The 19,327-nt window shown below is 44.3% G+C and overlaps 1 protein-coding gene across 4 annotated transcripts in view; it reads left to right on the forward strand.

Moving 5' to 3' along the window:
* Window positions 1–11,239, forward strand: part of ccdc77 (coiled-coil domain containing 77) — a 58,515-nt gene extending 47,276 nt beyond the window's left edge. For all 4 annotated transcript variants that reach the window (XM_059977708.1, XM_059977710.1, XM_059977707.1 and 1 more), the window contains 2 exons: window positions 9,170–9,322; window positions 10,692–11,239. In XM_059977708.1, coding sequence (XP_059833691.1) covers window positions 9,170–9,322; window positions 10,692–10,838 — 300 coding nt within the window. In that variant the 3' untranslated portion in view covers window positions 10,839–11,239. The remainder of the gene's footprint in view (window positions 1–9,169; window positions 9,323–10,691) is intronic.
* Window positions 11,240–19,327: the final 8,088 nt, after the last annotated feature.

Genomic DNA, 19,327 nt, shown 5'->3' on the forward strand with positions numbered 1-19,327 from the left:
GCAGTCAGCTTATGAACCTACTGGATGCTCTTATTCCAGATATACTTCATCTTCTGAAATAGGACGATTTCAGCCTGTGATTGTCTTTTTAAGAATGGATTTTTGGGCGGACTGAAAGATCTGGTGCTTCTCTGATCTCCTGGGGGAATTGGTGTGGAGTGCAGCTATGGCTGTCAATGGGGGTATATGCTCTGTTGGTTCCTATTGGCAGAATAGAAACCTCTGAATGGCTCGGTATCGTTCTGTGCCTACTAAAGTGAGGAGGACGAGAACTGAAAATGAATGGCTATTCGGTGCTGTCTGCATGTGTTTGACTGGTCTCCCACTTGTTCTGCCGGCGGATGGTGCAGGAATCTTGGGTCCAATGCTGCAAGGTTTGATTGCTTTGGTGACTTGTGGCTATGGACTCACTTTCAGCTGTGGTTTGATATTTAATGTCCTCCATACTGAACATGATTTACCGTTTGAGCAATTCTGCTGTCATCAACACAGTGCTGAACTGACTAACTTGGTGGCTATGGCTGTACTTGCCGTGGCAGCTTGTGGCTGTGGACTCACTTTTGGGGACTCTACAGTTTGATGTTTAATGCTTTGTGTGTTATCTGTTGCTGTTAGCGTGACTTGTTCTTTTTTCTGCACGTCTGGTCTCATTATGTGGAGGGGGTCTTTAAACTGGTTCTATAGTGTTTCTTTATTTTGTGCCTGTCTGCAAGACTTCGAATCTCAAGGTTATATACGGCATACATACTTTGATAATTAATATACTTTGAACTTTGGGACTCCGAGTCGTGGCATCTATAGAGGGAAATTAGGAGTTCCCTTCTTATAACCTAAAAGAGTAGAGGAGAAAGAGCCAGTGTAAAATAAAGTGAGCAGAAGGGGTGGAGCAAGAGCTGGCAAGTATTAGATGAGGGGCGGTGGTAAGTTGATGGAAGAAAGACTGAAGATGGAGGTAGGGAGATGATTGGTGGAGGGCTGCAGATGATAGAATCTGATGAGAAAGAGCATGAAAGGTGTGTGGATGACAGTAAATGGTGGGGACACACTGGAAAGAGTGTGTGAGTGTTGGGTTGATGTGGTAGGTGGAGGAGGGGAAAGAAACAGGGAGATGAGGGGCAGGGATTGGACTACTCCCAGATTTTGCTTCCCTGGTGCCAGGGTCAGATGCATCTGCAGGGCACTCTGAAAGGATTGGGGTTGTCGGCCAGGGGCTGTGGTACACATTGATAGTAACCACCTGAATAGAGGAATGATGTCCTGCAAAGTTCATTTAGGGAGTTGGGTAGAAAATTAAAGAGCAGGGCACTCCAATATGTAATCTCTGGATTGGCAGCTGTGCCACTTACATAAAAAATAAGGTCAAGTAAATGCAACATGAGTGGGTCTTCACCATCCCCTCTGACCTTCCTCTCTCTGAGGCTGAGCACTCTGTCCATAGTAAGGGCCTCACCTTTGTCCCCCTTCGCGCTCAGCTCAGTGAGTTCTGCGTGCGCCGGGACGTGGAGCTCTTCTTCCGCCGGCTCCGTCTTCGAGCCCACTTCTTCAGTAGGGACTCTCCCACCCCCACCGATGACCCGTTCTCCCATCTCCAACCCTCCTCCTCCTCATGGACTCCCTGCCCTGGATCTGTTTATCTCTAATTGCCATCGGGACATTAACCATCTCGACTTCACCACCCCTTGCTCCAATTCCAACCTTACCCCCTCTGAATGCTCTGCTCTCCATTCCCTCCACAACAATCCCAACCTTCCCATTAAACCAGCTGATAAGGGGGGGTGCTGTTGTCGTCTGGTGCACCAACCTGTACATAGCGGAGGCACGACGACAACTCGCTGACACCTCCTCTTATCTACCCCTGGACCATGACCCCACTAGGGAGCACCAGTCCATTGTCTCCCAAACCATTTCCGATCTCATCAGCTTGGGAGATCTCCCATCCACAGCCACCAATCTTATAGATCCCACACCCTGCACTTCCCGTTTCCACCTCCTACCTAAGATTCACAAACCTGCCTGTCCAGGCAGACCCATTGTCTTTGCTTGCTCCTACCCCACTGAACTCATTTCTGCCTATCTCTCCTTGTTCAATCCCTTCCCACCTATGTCCATGATACTTCCCATGCTTTACATCTCTTCAAAGATTTCAAGTTCCCTGGTCCCCACCGCCTCATTTTCACCATGGACATCCAGTCCCTATATACCTCTATCCCCCACCAGAAAGGTCTCCAAGCTCTCCGTTTCTTCCTGGATTCCAGACCCAGCCAGTCACCTTCTACCACCACTCTTCTCCGCCTCGCAGAATTAGTCCTCACCCTTAACAATTTCTCCTTTGGCTCCTCCCACTTCCTCCAAACTAAAGGTGTAGCCATGGGCACCCGCATGGGTCCTAGCTATGCCTGCCTTTTTGTCAGCCATGTGGAGCAATCTATGTTCCAAGCCTACACCGGTATCTGTCCTCCATTTTTCTTGCGTTATATCGACGACTGCATTGGCGCTGCATCCTGCACACATGCTGAGCTCGTCGATTTCATTAACTTCGCCTCCAGCTTTCACCCTGCCCTCAAATTCACCTGGTCTATTTCCTACACCTCCCTCCTCTTTCTAGATCTTTCTGTTTCTATCTCTGGAGACACCCTATCCACCGACATCTGCTACAAACCTACTAACTCCCACAGCTTCCTAGACTATTCCTCCTCCCACCCTGTCTCCTGCAAAAATGCTATCCCTTTCTCTCAATTCCTCCGCCTCCGTCGCATCTGCTGTCAGGATGAGGCCTTTCATTCTAGGACATATATGTCAAACTCAAGGCCCGTGGGCCAAATCCGGCCCACGGTGGAATTATCTTTGTCCCGCGAGATAATATCTAATTACTATTAAAGCTGGCCCCAGTAATCAAAGCGCCTATGGTGTATGATATGGCTAATGCTGAGTTTATTCAGGTACCAGGTTTTTAGTGTTTATTCGGTTTCCCTGGTTTATTTCCTGAATATCATTAATGAATAAAATTTTTTTCTATTAGAGCTGGCCCGCCGGTATATTGCATGCACCACTAATACTACAAATCCCACAATGCACTGCCAGTGCATTGCTCGTGCTTGCCTTACTCTGTCATCAGCATCCTTATGGCACTTGTCACGTGTGGTCAATTTTCAGCTATCCCTCACCCCAAAAATGGCTGAACGAAAGGTGGACTTTGAAAACGGGTTTTCAAGGCAGGTGGGAGGCAGAGTATATGTTCGCAGATATTAAGGGCAAACCTGTTTGTCTTGTGTGCGGAGACGGTGTGGCTGTAATTAAAGAATATAACATAAGACGACACAATGAAACGAAACACCACGACAAATACAAGCATCTGGACAAGAAATAGAAGCCCGCGATGTGCGGTCAAAAGAGTGGATTGGTGGGCAGGATCCAGGAGAAGTTGCGGGAGGAAAACGGCGCAGGTGAACTGACAGCTTATCACTGCATCATACACCAGGAATCGTTGTGTGGCAAAGCCTTGAAAATGGAACATATAATGAGCACCATAACACGAGCAGTTAACTTCATAAGAGCCAAAGGTTTAAATCACCGTGAGTTCAAGTTGTTTCTGGAGGAGTTGGGTTCAGAATATAATGATTTGCCCTATCACACAGAGGTGCGATGGTTAAGCCAAGGAAAAGTGCTGAAAAGATGTTTCGAGTTGCGTGAGGAGATCTGTCAGTTCATGGAAAGCAAAGGGAAAGACACAACAGAGCTCCGGGATAAAAAGTTGCTTTGTGAAATGGCGTTTCTGTGTGACATCACGAGCCATCTCAATGCGCTCAACCTGCAGCTTCAGGGGCGGGGTCGTGTGATCACAGACATGTACGCTGCAGTGAGGGCTTTTAAAACCAAGCTGCGCCTGTGGGAGACACAGATGCAGCAAGAAAACTTGAGCCATTTTCCGTGTTGCCAAACTATGAAAGAGCAGGTTTCTACCGCAGTGTTCCCACGTGCAAAGTTTGCTGAAAAACTTAGCATACTCGGTGCCAACTTCACACGGCGACTTGCCGACTTTGAAGCCCAAAAAAGCAGGTTTGAACTGCTCAGTAATTCCATTTGCAGCTGACATGGAAAGTGCACCAACCAACATACAAATGGAGCTGATTGAACTCCAATGTAGTGACACACTCAAGGCAAAGTATGACTCGGTGGGCGCTGCACAGTTTCTATGTTTCATCCCCGACACAATGCCCCAGCTGCGTACCCAAGCTGCTCAAATGCTCTCTATGTTTGGCAGCACATATCTGTGTGAGCAACTGTTCTCTTTGATGAAGATAAACAAAAAATCACACAGGAGTCGTCTTTCTGTTGAACACTTTCACTCAATTCTGAGGATTTCCTCAGCTCAGAGCCTAACTCCAAACATTGATGAACTTGCATCCAAGATGAGATGCCAAGTTTCTGGCTTAGACTAGTGTGAATCACAGAGTGTTGGCCTTGGAAAAATGTTTTCATTAGAAATTACTCTGGAAAAGCTGCAGATAAAGCCATAAGAAATAAATGCAACTTTTTTATTTATTTAATGTTCAATGTTGTTTTTGTAGGCAATAACCTAAGCTTTGTTAGTTCCAGGTTAATATGTGTAATAAATTCATTTCAATAAGTTTTGCAATAAACGCTGAACCAGTCCGGCCCTCGACTTGTACCGATTTTTTAATTTTGGCCCACTGTGTATTTGAGTTTGACACCCCTATTCTAGGACAAAGGAAATGTCTTCCTTTTTTAAAGAAAGGGACTTCCCTTCGCCCACTATCAGCTCTGCCCTCCATTGCATCTCCCATATTTCATGCACCTCTGCCCTCACCCCATCCCCCTGCTGGCCCACCAGGGATAGAGTCCCCTGGTCCTCACCTATCACCCTACCAGCCTACAGATCCAACGTATAATCCTCCGTAACTTCTGCCACCTCCTACGGGATCCCACCACCCACATCTTCCCCTCCCCCCCCCCCCCCTCGGCTTTCTGCAGGGGTTGCTCCCTATGCAACTCCCTTGTCCATTCATCCCCCCCATCCCTCCCCACGGACCTCCCCCCCGGGCACTCATCCCTGCAAACGGAAGAAGTGCTACACCTGCCCCCACACTTCTTCCCTCACCATCATCTCAGGCCCCAGACAGTCCTTTCAGGTGAGGCACTACTTCACCTGCGAGTCAACTCGGGTGATACTGTATCCGGTGCTCCCGATGTGGCCATTTATACATTGGGGAGACCTGCTGCAGACTGGGAGACTGTTTCGCCGAACACTGGCGCTCAGTCCTCCAGCAGTAGCGGGATCTCCCTGTGGCCACACACTTCAATTCCACAGACCACTCCCACTCCAACATGTCTGTCCATGGCCTCCTCTACTGTCAAGATGAGGCCACACGCAGGTCGATGGAGCAATACCTTATCTCCCGCCTAGGTAGCCTCCTACCTGCCGGCATGAAGATCCAACTCACTGACCTCCGTTGATACCCCTTCCCCCCACCCTTACCCCCATCCCTATCTATTATTTTAGTCTGGTTCTCTTTCTCTCTTTTCTCCCCCCTCACTATAGTCTCTCCCCCCAGCCCTACCTTTCTTTCTCTTTTATTTCCCGTAATTCTCCACCTTCCCCCAGCCCATTTCCCTCCAGCCTATCACTTCCCAGCTCTCTACTTTATCCCTCTCCCCACTTCTTATCCCCCCTCAACCATCCCATGTTACTTCACTCCTGATGAAGGGTTTCAGCCCGAAACGTTGTTATTACCCCCTCCCATAGATGCTGTCTGGCCTGCTGAGTTCTGCCAGCATTTTGTGTTTTTTTATTTGTCAAGTAATTGAACAGCTGAGGGTGTGGTGCAGGAAGGCTTTAAGTAATGATCTGCTTTTAGGGAAGGTAAGACCGGTCAAGTAGAACAGGTTGCACCTGAACTGCAAGAGGCCCAATATCCTTGAAAGGGAGGTTTGCTTTCACTCAAGGGAGGATTTATATGAATCAGACACCGGAATGGAACACTGAACAGTCGATGGGGAGCTGGAGTCAGATATAGAGTGTTAACCCAGCAGGTCCACCCGGAAGAGTAGATGGGGCATGCTAAGGCAGGTAGGTTAGACTACTTTTAATGCAAGTGGCCTGGCTGATAAAACCGAACTTGAAGTATGATCAAGTAGAGCTGGTTTATCTCTCTTGTTGAAAATGAATATTACTTGGATTTGGATCGTACATCTGTTACTGCATTGTATTAGCCTATGTCCGAGCATTTTCTTGCTCTTTTGGTGAGTTATGATTGAAATTGAGCATTGTACAGTACTTTGCCACAGGTACCGTGCTGGGAGGAAGGCCATTGAGGAAAGTTTGTAGCAATGCAGCATTCTTGGGGCGGTGCTGAGTTACCCTCCAATAACTGCAACTACCCTGTGTGAGAGAAGTTCTAATCCCCACTAGAGCATTTACTCCTTGATGGAGTAGTTAGCCGTCAGAGATTAGATGTCTATAGACTGGTGAAGTGAGTGTAAGAAGTTAACAATCAGAGTAAATGTATGAAAATGGGTTATTCACTTTGAAAGAAAGAACAAAAAAGAACCTTGGTACTTGAGTAGGACAACAAAATGCTAAAACTGAAACGGAAGATGTTGGAAATACCACGTCAGGTGCATCTGTGACAAGAGAAATAGTCAACATTTACACAAGAAGTTCTACAGATGCTGGAAATCCAAAACACCACACACAAAATGCAAGATGAACTCAGCAGGTTGGGCAGCATCTGTAGAAATGAAGACTGGAAAGGAAGGGGGGAAGACGCCAGACTTAAAAGGTGGGGAAGGGGATGGAGAACATCTGGAAGGTGATAGATGAAGCCAGGTAGGGAGGAAAGGTAAGGGGTTACAGAATTGATAGGAGAGGAAAGTGGACCATAGGAGAAAGGGAAGTAGAAGGGGACCCAGGAGGAGGTGATAGGCAGGTGAGAAGAGACAAAAGGCCAGAATGGGGAAATAGAAGAGGAAGGGAGGGGAAGATTTTGGTACCCAAAGGAGAAATCTATATTCATGCCATCAGGTAGGAGACTACACAGATAGAATATAAGGTGTTGCCCTGAGGGTGGCCTCATCGTGGCACAAGAGGAGGCCATGGACTGACATATTGGAATGAAAATGGGAATCAGAATTAAAATATTTGGCCACTGGAAAGATTCGCTTTTGGTGGATGGAGCAGAGGTTCTCGACAAAGTGGTCCTCCAATTTACAGTGGCTCTCATCAATTTAGAGGCTGCATCTCGAGCACCAGACATGATAGGCGACTACAGAGTCAATGTTTTGAACCCACCATCTATGAATAGTCAAATTTTTGAGGACTGATAAGTTTAAGTATACTAATTTATTTGTCTGGGATTCATTAGTAAACCTGGCTTGATGGCTGTGGTGGATAGAGGGATATACAAGGCAAGGTTGTATAGATTATTACAGTCAAGAGAAAACTGCAGATGCTGGAAATCCAAGCAACACACACAAAATGCTGAGGAACTCAGCAGGCCAAGCAGCATCTATGGAAAAGAGTACATTCAGTATTTTGGCCCAAGACCCTTCATCGGGACTGGAGAAAAAAAAAGGTGAGAAGGTGGGGAGAGAGGAGGAAGAAACTCAAGGTGATAGGTGAAATCAGGAGGGGGAGGGATGAAGTAAAGAGTTGGCAAGTTGACTGGAAAAAGAGATACAGGCCTGGAGAAGGGGGACTGATTGGAGAGGACAGAGGCAATGGAAGAAAGAAAAGCGGGAGGAGCACCAGAGGGAGGTGATGGACAATTAACGAGATGCGGTGAGAGGGGGAAATTGTACTGGGGAATGGTGGGTGGGAGGCATTACTGGAAGTTCAAGAACTCGATGTTCATGCCATCGGGTTAGAGTCTACCCAAATGAAATATGAGGTGTTGTTCCTCCAACCTGAGTATGGCCTCGTCGCAACAGTGTAGGAGGCCATGGACTGACGTGTCGGACTGGGAAGTGGAATTAAAATGGGTATGAACTAACATGTCAGAATAGGAATATTATTATGGAGTATATTTTTACATTGCCTTGTGGAGCATGCTGGAGGGGCTGGAGTTGTAAATAACCCCTACAGGATGAGCATGTCTCCTGAATTACATCAGTTAACCAGATAGGTTAATTCCGTTGATGTGGTAGTTTTGTGAGTATCACTACATTGGAGGCTGAAGAAGGTGTCCTGTCTGGGGGTTAGAGGACTGTGAATGTATGTGGGTGGGAGGGAGGATTGGGGCTTGTTTTGCTATTGTTTCTTGCTCATGCTGTTGTTTGTTGTGTTCTGTTTGCTCATGTTCTGTGTTCTGCTGAGATTTGTGGGCATGCTTTACAGGCGCTGGAATGGTGACATTTGTGGGCTGCCCCCAGCACACCTTTAGCTGAATTGGTCATTAATCCAAGTGATGCATTTTGCCATATGTTTCAATGTACATGTGACAAATTAATCATTGTAATGGCTTTTGATTTTTAGAACTCAAGTTATTAAGTGACTAAATTCCACAGTTAGGAACTACGTTGAGAACTTCGCTTTCTCAGTTGTTAGTCCAGGTTTCTAGATTATTAGCAAGTGGAAAAAATAAACTATAGATGCCAAAAATCTGAAGAAGATGCTGACAGCATCCGTGGAAAGGGAAACAGAACTAGCATTTCAGGCCAAGGACTCTTCCTGAGAATTCACTCGTTCTGGCAAAGTGCCTCTGATCTACAATGTCAACTGTTGCCCTTTCCACCGATGCTTTCTGTCTTTATTTTATTTATTTAGAGACACAACAGGGTACCAGGCCTTTCTGTCCCAATGAGCCCGTGCTGTTCAATTACACTTGTGTGACAAATTAACCCTACTAACCTGTACATCTTTGGCATGTGGGATGAAACTGATGAGGTCACGGAGGACGTACAAACTCCTTGCAGAGAGCAGCAGAGTCACTGCTGCTGTAATAGTGTTACACTAACCGCTGCACTACTGAACGTTGCGAGCATTTTCTGTTTTCATTTCGGATTAATGGGACTAGCTTGGATGGGGCACGTTGGCCAACATGGAGCAGTTGGGCCTGTTTCCGTGCTGTAAGACTGACTGATCATTGCGCCGTGTAACCACTGTACCACTATTCTACCACATACTGATACAGGATGCACTACTTTGATACAGGAGCGCTCTGATAAAACAGTGAAGCGGCTTCAGTTAATGACGCAGAGGTATGAGGCACTGGAAAAGCGACGAGCTATGGAAGTCGAAGGCTTTAAAAATGATATAAAGCTGCTGCGGCAGAGGCTAAAAGATGTGGAGAAGCAGCTGTTCAAGGTAGGACTGGGCATTTAATATTCACCAATATCCCACTGCAATTTAAGCATTTTCCTCAGTCATACTCTGGAGCTTTGATATTTTGATCTCATTGACTTTCCAGTTCTCCAGTCACTTGCCAATTCCAAGAATCTCATTTATAACTTAGCATATTTATCTGAAAATCTCTGAAACCTGGATTTGCTTGACCATTTGCTAAAGAAATGAAATTTACAATGAGATACAGGCAGTAAGCAGTTCAGAGGCTTGTATAGAGGGTGCTGAACTATGAATAGATGGGCCACAGGATCACAGAGCAGTGTTTAAGTGCAAGTGTCTCCGCAGTGTATAAGAAGAAAAAGGGGCTTGAGTGTGTATTGTGTAAAAATGTAAGAATCCAGAGACGTGACGTGCCTCATCATTAAGTCATGACTGCATCATCTAATCTCCATTTCTCCATTTTCTGCCAGAATCCCTGCAAAGCTGTCATTCTGGTTACACTGTATGAATTGCAATTATTTTGAATGGGCTATTTTAGAAGTAATTCACAAGCTCATGGTTAGGGGTGTTTTCAGAATATGAACAACAAGGGCTTGTGGTACCACACAAATGTTCGCTCAAAATTCAAAGTAAATTTTATTATCTAAGTCCTTGTATGTCACCATATACAACCCTGAGATTCATTTTCCTGTGGGCATACTCAGCAAATCTGTAGAAAAGTAACTATAACAATGAAAGATCAACTAGAGTGTAGAAGACAACAAACTGCAAATACAAATATAAATAATCAGCAATAAATAAAGAGAACATGAGATAGAATCCTTAAAAATGAGATCATTGGTTGTATGACAATTTGTATTGGATGTATGACAATTCCTCCAAACCTAATGGTCTCTGTCTCCAAAGTCAGCAGGCATATGTGAACACCATTGCCTGAAGGATTCCCTCCAATCACATGCTGTCCTGACTGGGAAACAATCTGTGAATCCTTCATTGTCAGTGGGTCTAAATCCTGGAATTCCCAAGCCAATAACACAGTGGAAGTACCTTCAGAAGAAATGTACTGGTTCAAGAACACAGCTCACCACTACCTTCTCAAGGGCAATTAGGGGTGAACAGTAAATGTCGCCTTGCCAGCAATGTCCTTTTCCAAGTAAAATAAATAGATGGAAGGTGCAGAATTTTATGTGTTGCTCAAAGTGATTCAATGACGTTAATGGATATGACGTAATTAGGGTCTCAGTACATTATTGGGCAGGGTAACACAAAGGACTTGGACAATCAGAATTAGACAATTTCTTCTCAATTCTGGGAGTGTATTTCTTATTCAGTAGTTTGATTGATATCCTCTTCAGTTAAAAGTTTAATTACCACTCTTTTCTCTCGGCAGGTAACGCTGGGAATTGGCCCCAACCAGGATCTTGCTATACTGCATGAGGTGCGCCAATCGAATAACCAGTCAAAGATGATCCAAGGAGAGCTCAGGAAGCTAAAGGCAAAGATTTATGGCTTAGAAAATCAGCTGCGGTTTGGCTAACACATTTCATGGACATGATTTACCTTTAGTAAAGCTGTATCAAGGTACCAAGATACCAAACACATGGGAATACGTGGATTTGCATAATAACTATTGAGTAGGAGCTACTCCAAACCAAGCAAAATAATGAATTTGTTCTAACTGTAAGAAGGAAGACAGACCAAATCAGTGTTTTTACATTTAATTTTTCAAATCCTCATTCATGTTCACTTTAGTGGGATTTAATTTTTGATATAACAGTAAAGAACTTCTAAGGGAAAGGAGTAGCTTTCTGTGGTATTCTGTTCAGACTGACTCTATGAGGATATTTTGGCTTTCTCCTGCATGAATTCTGCAGATACTGTACAGCTGAAGTTGTTCTGTCAATGTGCTGCTGACTGAATAAATATGTCACAATAGGAGCTGCTCACTCTCCAGCCAACAGTTTAATTTCTTTGAATAATTTGATGTTTTCTTGAATCCTTAAATGATATACAAGAAACTTCTTGCATGAGGCATTAATTTAATACTGGCTGCAGCTTTATTGACCAGACAAGTAATCATCAATACCTAGTCAACTGTTATAGTTCTGCTGTTAAATAAATGATTTACCAGGATAACACAGATTGAATAGCTGACATGCATTTCCTTTTCTTCCATTTCTCCTAGTTCCTACCTGTACAATATCCAAAGCAGATCACTGGAGCATTAGGTGTTGGATTCTCCTCTGTTCTGTAGAGCTCTTCTTTGTTCTTGTATCCATTTTTTAAATTTTTACTATTTTATCTTCTTCTCAGCCTGAACCTCAGCTTCAGCCTGTGGCAGTTTTGGTATTTTTTTCTCCAAATGATCCTGATTTTAATTGACCCTTGCTCTTGACCTCATTACTCTGATTTAGAGGGCATTTCTATGACCCAATTGCTTATATTCTTGCAGTAGCAAAAGCAACACTAGCCATCAGTTGATTGGAATTCAATAACTGTAGCCCTTTGTCCCAAATCTCCACTTGGACCATCATATTCCCTTGTTCATTCGACCAATGGTCATGTTACACTTGCTCTGTCCCAATATTGAACAAATGTGTATATGTTGATCACTGTACACCCTATCCTCGTTATATGCGGGGGATACGTTCCTCGGAGTCAATGCCTAATGTGAATAATTATTTAAATGGAGAAAATAGGGATGCGTTCCAGAGGGCTTCCTAAATATGTTTTAACTGTAATTTATTCACATTTTCTTACTAATATGACACAAAAGCAATACCACAAGGCAACATTCGTATTATATTTCATCAATTTAATAAATCATAGAGAGTTAACATAGTAGGGTGTACAGTGCAGTACTCACCAACAGTGGCAGGTGTGTTCGCTCTGGAAGATGAGTGGTTATTGTGGTGTCGGGCAGCTTTACATGGATAAGGTGGACGTCGAGCACAGCAAGGGGTGAAGGAAGACTCACAGAACGGCAGCAGGAGATAACATCGGTTTGAAGAAAGTGGTGAGGGTTCTTTGCTTGGCAGCATTTTGTTTTTCAGCATATATTTGCTTGTAGGGAAGGAGGGTTGATGGCAGGGAACGTCTGAAATGCTGACTCCGTTCTAAACTTGGGTCCATGACCATCGCTATTTGTGCCAAGTGTTCCGACTTCCACCATTCCCTCACCGTTGGTAAACCCCCGGGTTTTTCAAAATCATCTGTTGCTTGCAGCATCTAAGAGATAGTTCGCTGTATAAAAAAAAATACACCTTGACTGTGGATCACACCTTGGTCGAGTGGTTGAATCAGCGATGTTGTGTTAGGTGGCAGGAAACGCACTTATGTTAGAATGAATGCTGTCCAAATGTTTAGGATGGGCTGGCGCCTTGTCAAGCAACAAAGGAACTTTAAAGGCACGATTCTGTTCCCGGCAGTGGCGTCCCAGAGCTGTGTTACCTTCACCTGATGCCGCGCTGTTTATAATTTCCAACCTTTTTTAAAGCAGTTCTCTGCCGTTTGGCTGACGGCCCAGGACGTGATGTCAGACGCTTAGGAGGCATGGTTAAATATTTCAAGCGCAAAATCACTGCACCGTAGGTAAAACCAACAAAAGTTTAAGAGCGCAAGATCGCATATCCACACCTTGCCAAAACCAATGAGAGACTGGCGGGAGTGAAATTGTGAGGCACACGCACCTGACTTGTATTGGCGGAAAAGCGGTGCTTCTCATCCCAACTATGAGGTGCACGCACGTGACTTGTATTGGCAGGAAAACAGTGCTCCTCGCATAACTGAGTTTTGGACGCGTAAAAGGAGACGTTGGGAGAAATAGGTTCCTTGCATAACTGAATCCATATTGTCTGAAGACACATATAACGAGGATAGGGTGTATATAGAATTGGTTCCTCAGTTTCCAGACCACTTGCATCAAATGGCTGCCAGCTGTGTAATACCACAACAGCCATTTATTTATTTCATCTTTGCTTACACAAGAGCACCTAGATTTCTTAATGCCAGCGAATGAAAGTACCTCTATCCAGCTTATTGTTAGCAAATGTACAGTTGCTGGAGAACAAGACTTGACCTGAGGACAAATTTGCTGTGTTGGAGGGAAGTGAAGAATTGCTGTGATCTGTGTTTCATGGAAACGTGGCTCACTCCAGATACGATATGTCGGTAAGGACCAAAGGCTTCTTGGTACAAGGTGGGACTGGACTGCTGATTTGGAGTTGGGGTCCGGTTTCATGGTCATGGTGCCCAGACGTAGCGATCTTATTACACTTCTGTTCCCCTGACCTGTGGAACATCTAACAATTAAGTGCCAGCTGCTTTACTTGCTAAGAGATTTCTCTGTGATCCTAACCACAGGGATAGGATCCGTGTGTTAATCAAGCACTCGAGATACTGAATGCTGTCATCACCAAACAAGAAACAGCACACCTCAACTTATTTCATATCACAGTCAGGGTCTTCAGTCAGGTTTGAAGAAATCTGCCCAATTATCGTCAGCGTATAGTCTGCAGCACCAAGAGGTTACAACGCACTTAACCACTGCTATAATGTGATTAGGAATACCTATAGTTCCATACCTAAATCAGGCAATGTGATCATTTGGCTGCCCTTCTACCTGCATACAGCAGAGGGTTAAGAGCAAGGCTTCTTGAAGATCCTGTGATTTCAGTTTCGGAGGTCGACATGAGCATCTTTTGAGGGTGAAACTATGAAAAGCATCCAGTCCAGATGGGGTACCTGGTCAAGTATTAAAGATATGTGCAGATAAACTGGCTGAAGTGTTCATTGATATGTTTAACTTCTTGCTTTGGCAGTGTGAGGTACCCATCTGCTTCAAGTAGGCTTCAGTTATATCAGTGCCTAAGAAGAACATGGTGACCTACCTCAATGACTTCCGTTCAGTAACACTTACATCCACTATGATGAAATGCTTTGAGAGGTTTGTGATAAAACATACCAACTCCTGCCTGAGAAGTAACTTGGATCAGCTCCAATTTGTCTCCCATTACAACAGGTCCGCAGCAGATGCCATTTCATTGGCTCTTCACTCAACCCTGAAACATCTGGACAGCAAACGGGTATACATCAAGGCATTGTTTATCAATGATAGTTTGGGATTCAGTACTCTCATCCCCTCAAAGCTAATCAATGAACTTCAAGAGTTTGGCCTCAATACTTCCTTGTGCAAATAGGTCCTCGATTTCCTCACTTGCAGATCCCAGTCAGTTCGGATTGGCAACAACATCTCCACCATCCCCATCAGCACAGGTTTATATGCTTAGTCCCCTTCTCTACTCGCTTTATAGTTATTACTGTGAAGCTAATCATTGCTCCAATACCTTATTTAAGTATGCTGATGACACTAGTCATTGGTCGAATCAATGTATAGGAGGGAGGTGAAAATTCTATTTCCCAGCACTTAGTCTGTTGCCTACTATACCTTTGGGATTCTGTTGCCATTGGTTACTCTACCACCTCATACCCACACTTTGGCAAGTCCGATCCCCTGTCCGCGCTGCATACAGGCAGAAATTGAGGACTCCAGTACCAGTACCGAGGACCACAAAGGTATAGTCAAGGGGGATGGAGGAACATTCACAGAGCTGCTTTGAATTGATAGACTGGACAATATTCAAGGATTTATCTTTGAATCCGAATGAAAATGCCACAGTTGTCACTGATTTAATCAAAATTTGTGTAGATGAGTGTGTGCTTTTGAGAACCATACCAGACATATCTAAATCAAAAGCCGTGGATGAACCAGGAGATTTGCAGTCTGCTGAGGGCTAGGTCTGTAGCATTCAAGACTGGTGATCTAGAACTATGTAAGAAGTCCAAGTACAACCTTCAGAAGGCTATCTTGAGCAAAGTAACTATTCTAATTGAAGCTGGAGACAGAATGGAATACATCCTACATTGTGAAACTTAACATGAATAGCAGTGATGCTTCAATCCCAGATGAGCTCAAAGCCTTTTATAAAAGTTTTGAAGGGGAGAATAAAACTACATCCGTGCAAATCCTCACAGCATCTGGTGACCCTGTAATCTCTGTCTTGGAGGCTGATCAGAACATTGGAAGGGTGAACCTTGCAAGACATCAGGCCCTGATGGCATATGTGGTAGGGCACTGGAAACCTGTGCCAACCGAGTGGCAGGAGTGTTCAAGGACGTCTTCAATCTCTCACTGCTGCAGTAGGAGGTCCCCACCTGCTTCAAAAGGGCAACAATCATCCCAGTGCCCAGGATGAGCTGCCTCAATGATTATCACCCAATGGCATTCACATCTGTGATGAAATGCTCTGAGGTTGGTCAACACCAGAATCAACTGGCTAATCAAGGACCTGGACCCACTGCAATTTGCCTATCAACATCAGTAAGACCAACAATTTGATTGTGGCCTTTAAGAAGGTGAAGTCGAAGGACCTCACACCAGTCCTGAAAGAGAGTTTAGCAATGGAAGGGGTGAACAGTTTCAAGTTCCTCGGTGTCAGCATCTCTGAAGAACTATCCTGGACTCAGTGCAATAACGTAATTGCACAGTAGGCACGACAGCAGCAAATTTCAAGACTTTGAGGAAAATTGGTATGTCATCAAAGGCACTCAGAAATTTCTACAAAATTACTGTGGCGAGCATTCTAACTGGTTGCATCACTGTCTGGTGCGGATGGGCCATTGCACAGGATCGGAAAAAGCTACAAGAAGTTGCAAGTCCAGCCAGCTCCATCATGGGTACTAGTTTCTCAAGCATTGAGGACATTTTCAAAAGGCGATGCCTCAAAAAAAGCGGCATTCATCACTAAGGACCCCCATCACCCAAGCCATGCCCGCTTCTCATTGCTACTGTCAAGGAGGAGGTGCAGGAGCCTGAAAACTTGCCCTCAATGTACTTCGTCCTCTCCACCATCAGATATCTGAATTGAAAATGAAGCCATGTGCACTACTTCACTTTTTTAAATATTTGTACTACTACAATATTTTTCCTCTTAATTTTATAGACATTGTACATATTGTATTTTATAGTTTACTATTATGTATTGCACTGTACTGTGGCCCAAATCAACTTGTCTCTGCCTCTCATTTTATATACCTCCTTTGGATTCCCTCTTATGCCTCTTCTGCACCAAGACAAACAAACCCCATCTTTCGGCAACATTTTAATGAATCTTTGTGTCTTTCCTACACTGTTGATCAGATTTACATATGGCATTCCTGCTATGGTCATGCATTTGTCTAACCTATCCTTATTAGTTCTATAAACACACACAATCAGCAGGTCCGGCAGCATTCATGGAGAGGTATAAGCAGTCAATGTTTTGGGTCAAGACCCTTCAAAAGGATCATTTCCATACCTGGGATCGCACAACATCAGAAGTACTCCAGGGAAGTTCTGGATTACAAAAAAGTTCTGCTCCTTAAAGAGTAAGATGAATGAACACACACGAGACCTCATCAAGGGATCAGAAATGGAAAGGTTGAGTAATTTCAAGTTCCTGGGTGTCAGCATCTCTGAGAGCTATCCTAGGTGCAAAAAATTGATGCAATTACAAAGAAGGCATAAAAGCGGGTATATTTTATCAGGAGTCTGAGGAGATTTGGTATGTCACCAAAGACACTCAAATTTCTACAGATGTATTCTAACTGGCTGCATCACTGCCTGGTATGGGGAGGGGGGTGCACTACACGGGATTGAAACTCGGTCAGCTCCATCATGGGCTCTAGCCTTCCCAGCATCCAGGACACCTTCAAAGAGCGATGCCTCAAAGGGGCATCATTCATCATTAAGGACCCCCATCACCCAGGACATACCCACTTCTCATTGCTGCCATCAGGGAGAAGGTCGAGGAGCCTGAAGGAACACACTCAATGATTCAGGAACAGCTTCTTCTCCGCCATCAGATTTCTGAATGGACTTTGAACCCTTAAACACTACCTCACTACTTTTTCTTTCTCTTTTGCACTAGTTATTTTATTTAACAACTCCAAAATCTTGTTCCTCTTTTTACCCACGCTGCTTGTACCAACGTGTAATACTGACACTGGTGGTTTATTGTCCGTATGGGCAACGCCCTGCTCTGTCCCAACAAGGATGTTCCTGCTTAAGTAAACAGCTTTCTCAGCATAGGCAAGTTGGGATTAAAGGCTTGCTTCCATGTTGTATAATTCTATGACGTCCAGATCCTGCCACCAGGAAATAATATACTATCCAAAAGTCTTTCTCACAGCCTAAGAAATTCTTGACTGCCCCTTATGGTCAAATCCCTGTTAATATAGTTGTCCTTGTCCTTTTCCTTCCTTGCTGTGGAGCCAAGCCAACCATGGTGCCACAAACTTGGCCGTTTCTGCTTTCTCTGGACTGGTTACAGGTGTTGATGAGAGCAGAGGAGTTTACATCGTCTGCACTTATTTCAATAAGGCCTTTCACAGAGTCCCAGACAGGAGACAGGCGTAGGAGCAATGGGATCCATGGCTAGTTGGCATATTGACCCAAAAATGATTGGCAATGGGAGGCAGAGGAAGGCCATAAACACAAGCGATTCTACAGAAATCCAGAGCAACACCCAACTTGCTGGATGAACTCAGCAGGTCAGGTGGCATGTATGAGAAGCAGAAGATGGCGTTCTTCCAGTGACCTGTGGTGTACCAGACTAACCACAGCCACCACTTACTCTTACACGCACTGCACCAGAATATGTGGATCTCAGTGTGGCCTATACGAGAACAGCATACGTGACTTGAGTGAACTACAGGAATAGGTGCTGGGACCTTTACTGATGGTTATGTACACCTGGGTAGGTATTGAGTCACAGATGCCTTTAACCCACAGGTCTGTGTCACACATCAACCACCCATTTGTGCTAATCCTACAGTTCTTATTAAGACCATAAAACTTAGAAGCAGATTTTGGCCCATTGAGTCTGCTCTGCTGTTTCATCATGGCTGATCCATTTCCCCCTCCGCCCCAATCTCCTGCCTCTCTCCATAACCTTTCATAACCCAACTAATCAACAACCTATCAACCTCCATCTTAAATACATCCAATGACTTGGCCTCCACAGACATCTGTGGCCACGAATTCTATCAGTTAACCACCCTCTAGCAAAAGAACTTCCTCTTCATCTCTGCTGTTAATGGATGTCCTTCTATTCTGAGGCTGTACCCTCTGGTCCTAGATTTCCCCACTACAGGAAACATCCTCTCCACACCCACCCTATCTAGGTTTCAGTAAGATCCCTCTCATTATTCTACTCATGTTCTCATCAGCTACCCTGGATTCTACACACTGGGCACAATTTACACTGAATGATAGGTTTGCTCAAGACACGAATGTTGGTAATGGTGGGGAGGATAATCGTGGCGTACAGGATGATATCGACCAGTCAGATGAGCAGGGCAACGGCAGATGGAACTTTATTCTGAAAAGTCCAAAACTGACGCAATTTGGCAGAGCAAATAAGGGAAGGAATAGAGAATGACAGGAACTTGGTGTACAGCCCAAAGATTCCTGAAGGAGGCAGTACAAGCAGATATAAGCAAAAACTTCACACCATCTTCAAAGTTTCTTCTTCCTGGCAGTTAATGTGATCAATGGTGCTAGTTAGCCAACCCACCCCCTCTATCTATTACCCCAAATACTGCACTGTAAACACTTTACATGATACTGTTTTACAATAAGCACTTTATAAAGTTATTTACATTGTAAGTATATGCCAGTATTTATGCACATTTTATTTTTATAAAATTCTTCATAATTATTGAATGTTGTTTCTGGTACACTTACCAACACACCAAAGCAAATTCCAAATGTATAGAAGTGCCTAGTAAACAGTGATTAGGTTTGATCCTTAATGAGATGGTAAAGAAGGCAAACAGATGCTCACCTTCCTGAACTGGGATATAAATTTTTAATCAGGTGGGTTATGAGTCTCTGCTATATCACAATCCTATCCCACTTGTTAAATATTTGCACTCCTTTATCACTGATTTAGCTTATTTTTTGTTTTTAGTCCACTTTGAAAAATT

Source organism: Hypanus sabinus, chromosome 8 (assembly GCF_030144855.1).
Source record: "Hypanus sabinus isolate sHypSab1 chromosome 8, sHypSab1.hap1, whole genome shotgun sequence".
Classification (NCBI taxonomy): domain Eukaryota; kingdom Metazoa; phylum Chordata; class Chondrichthyes; order Myliobatiformes; family Dasyatidae; genus Hypanus; species Hypanus sabinus.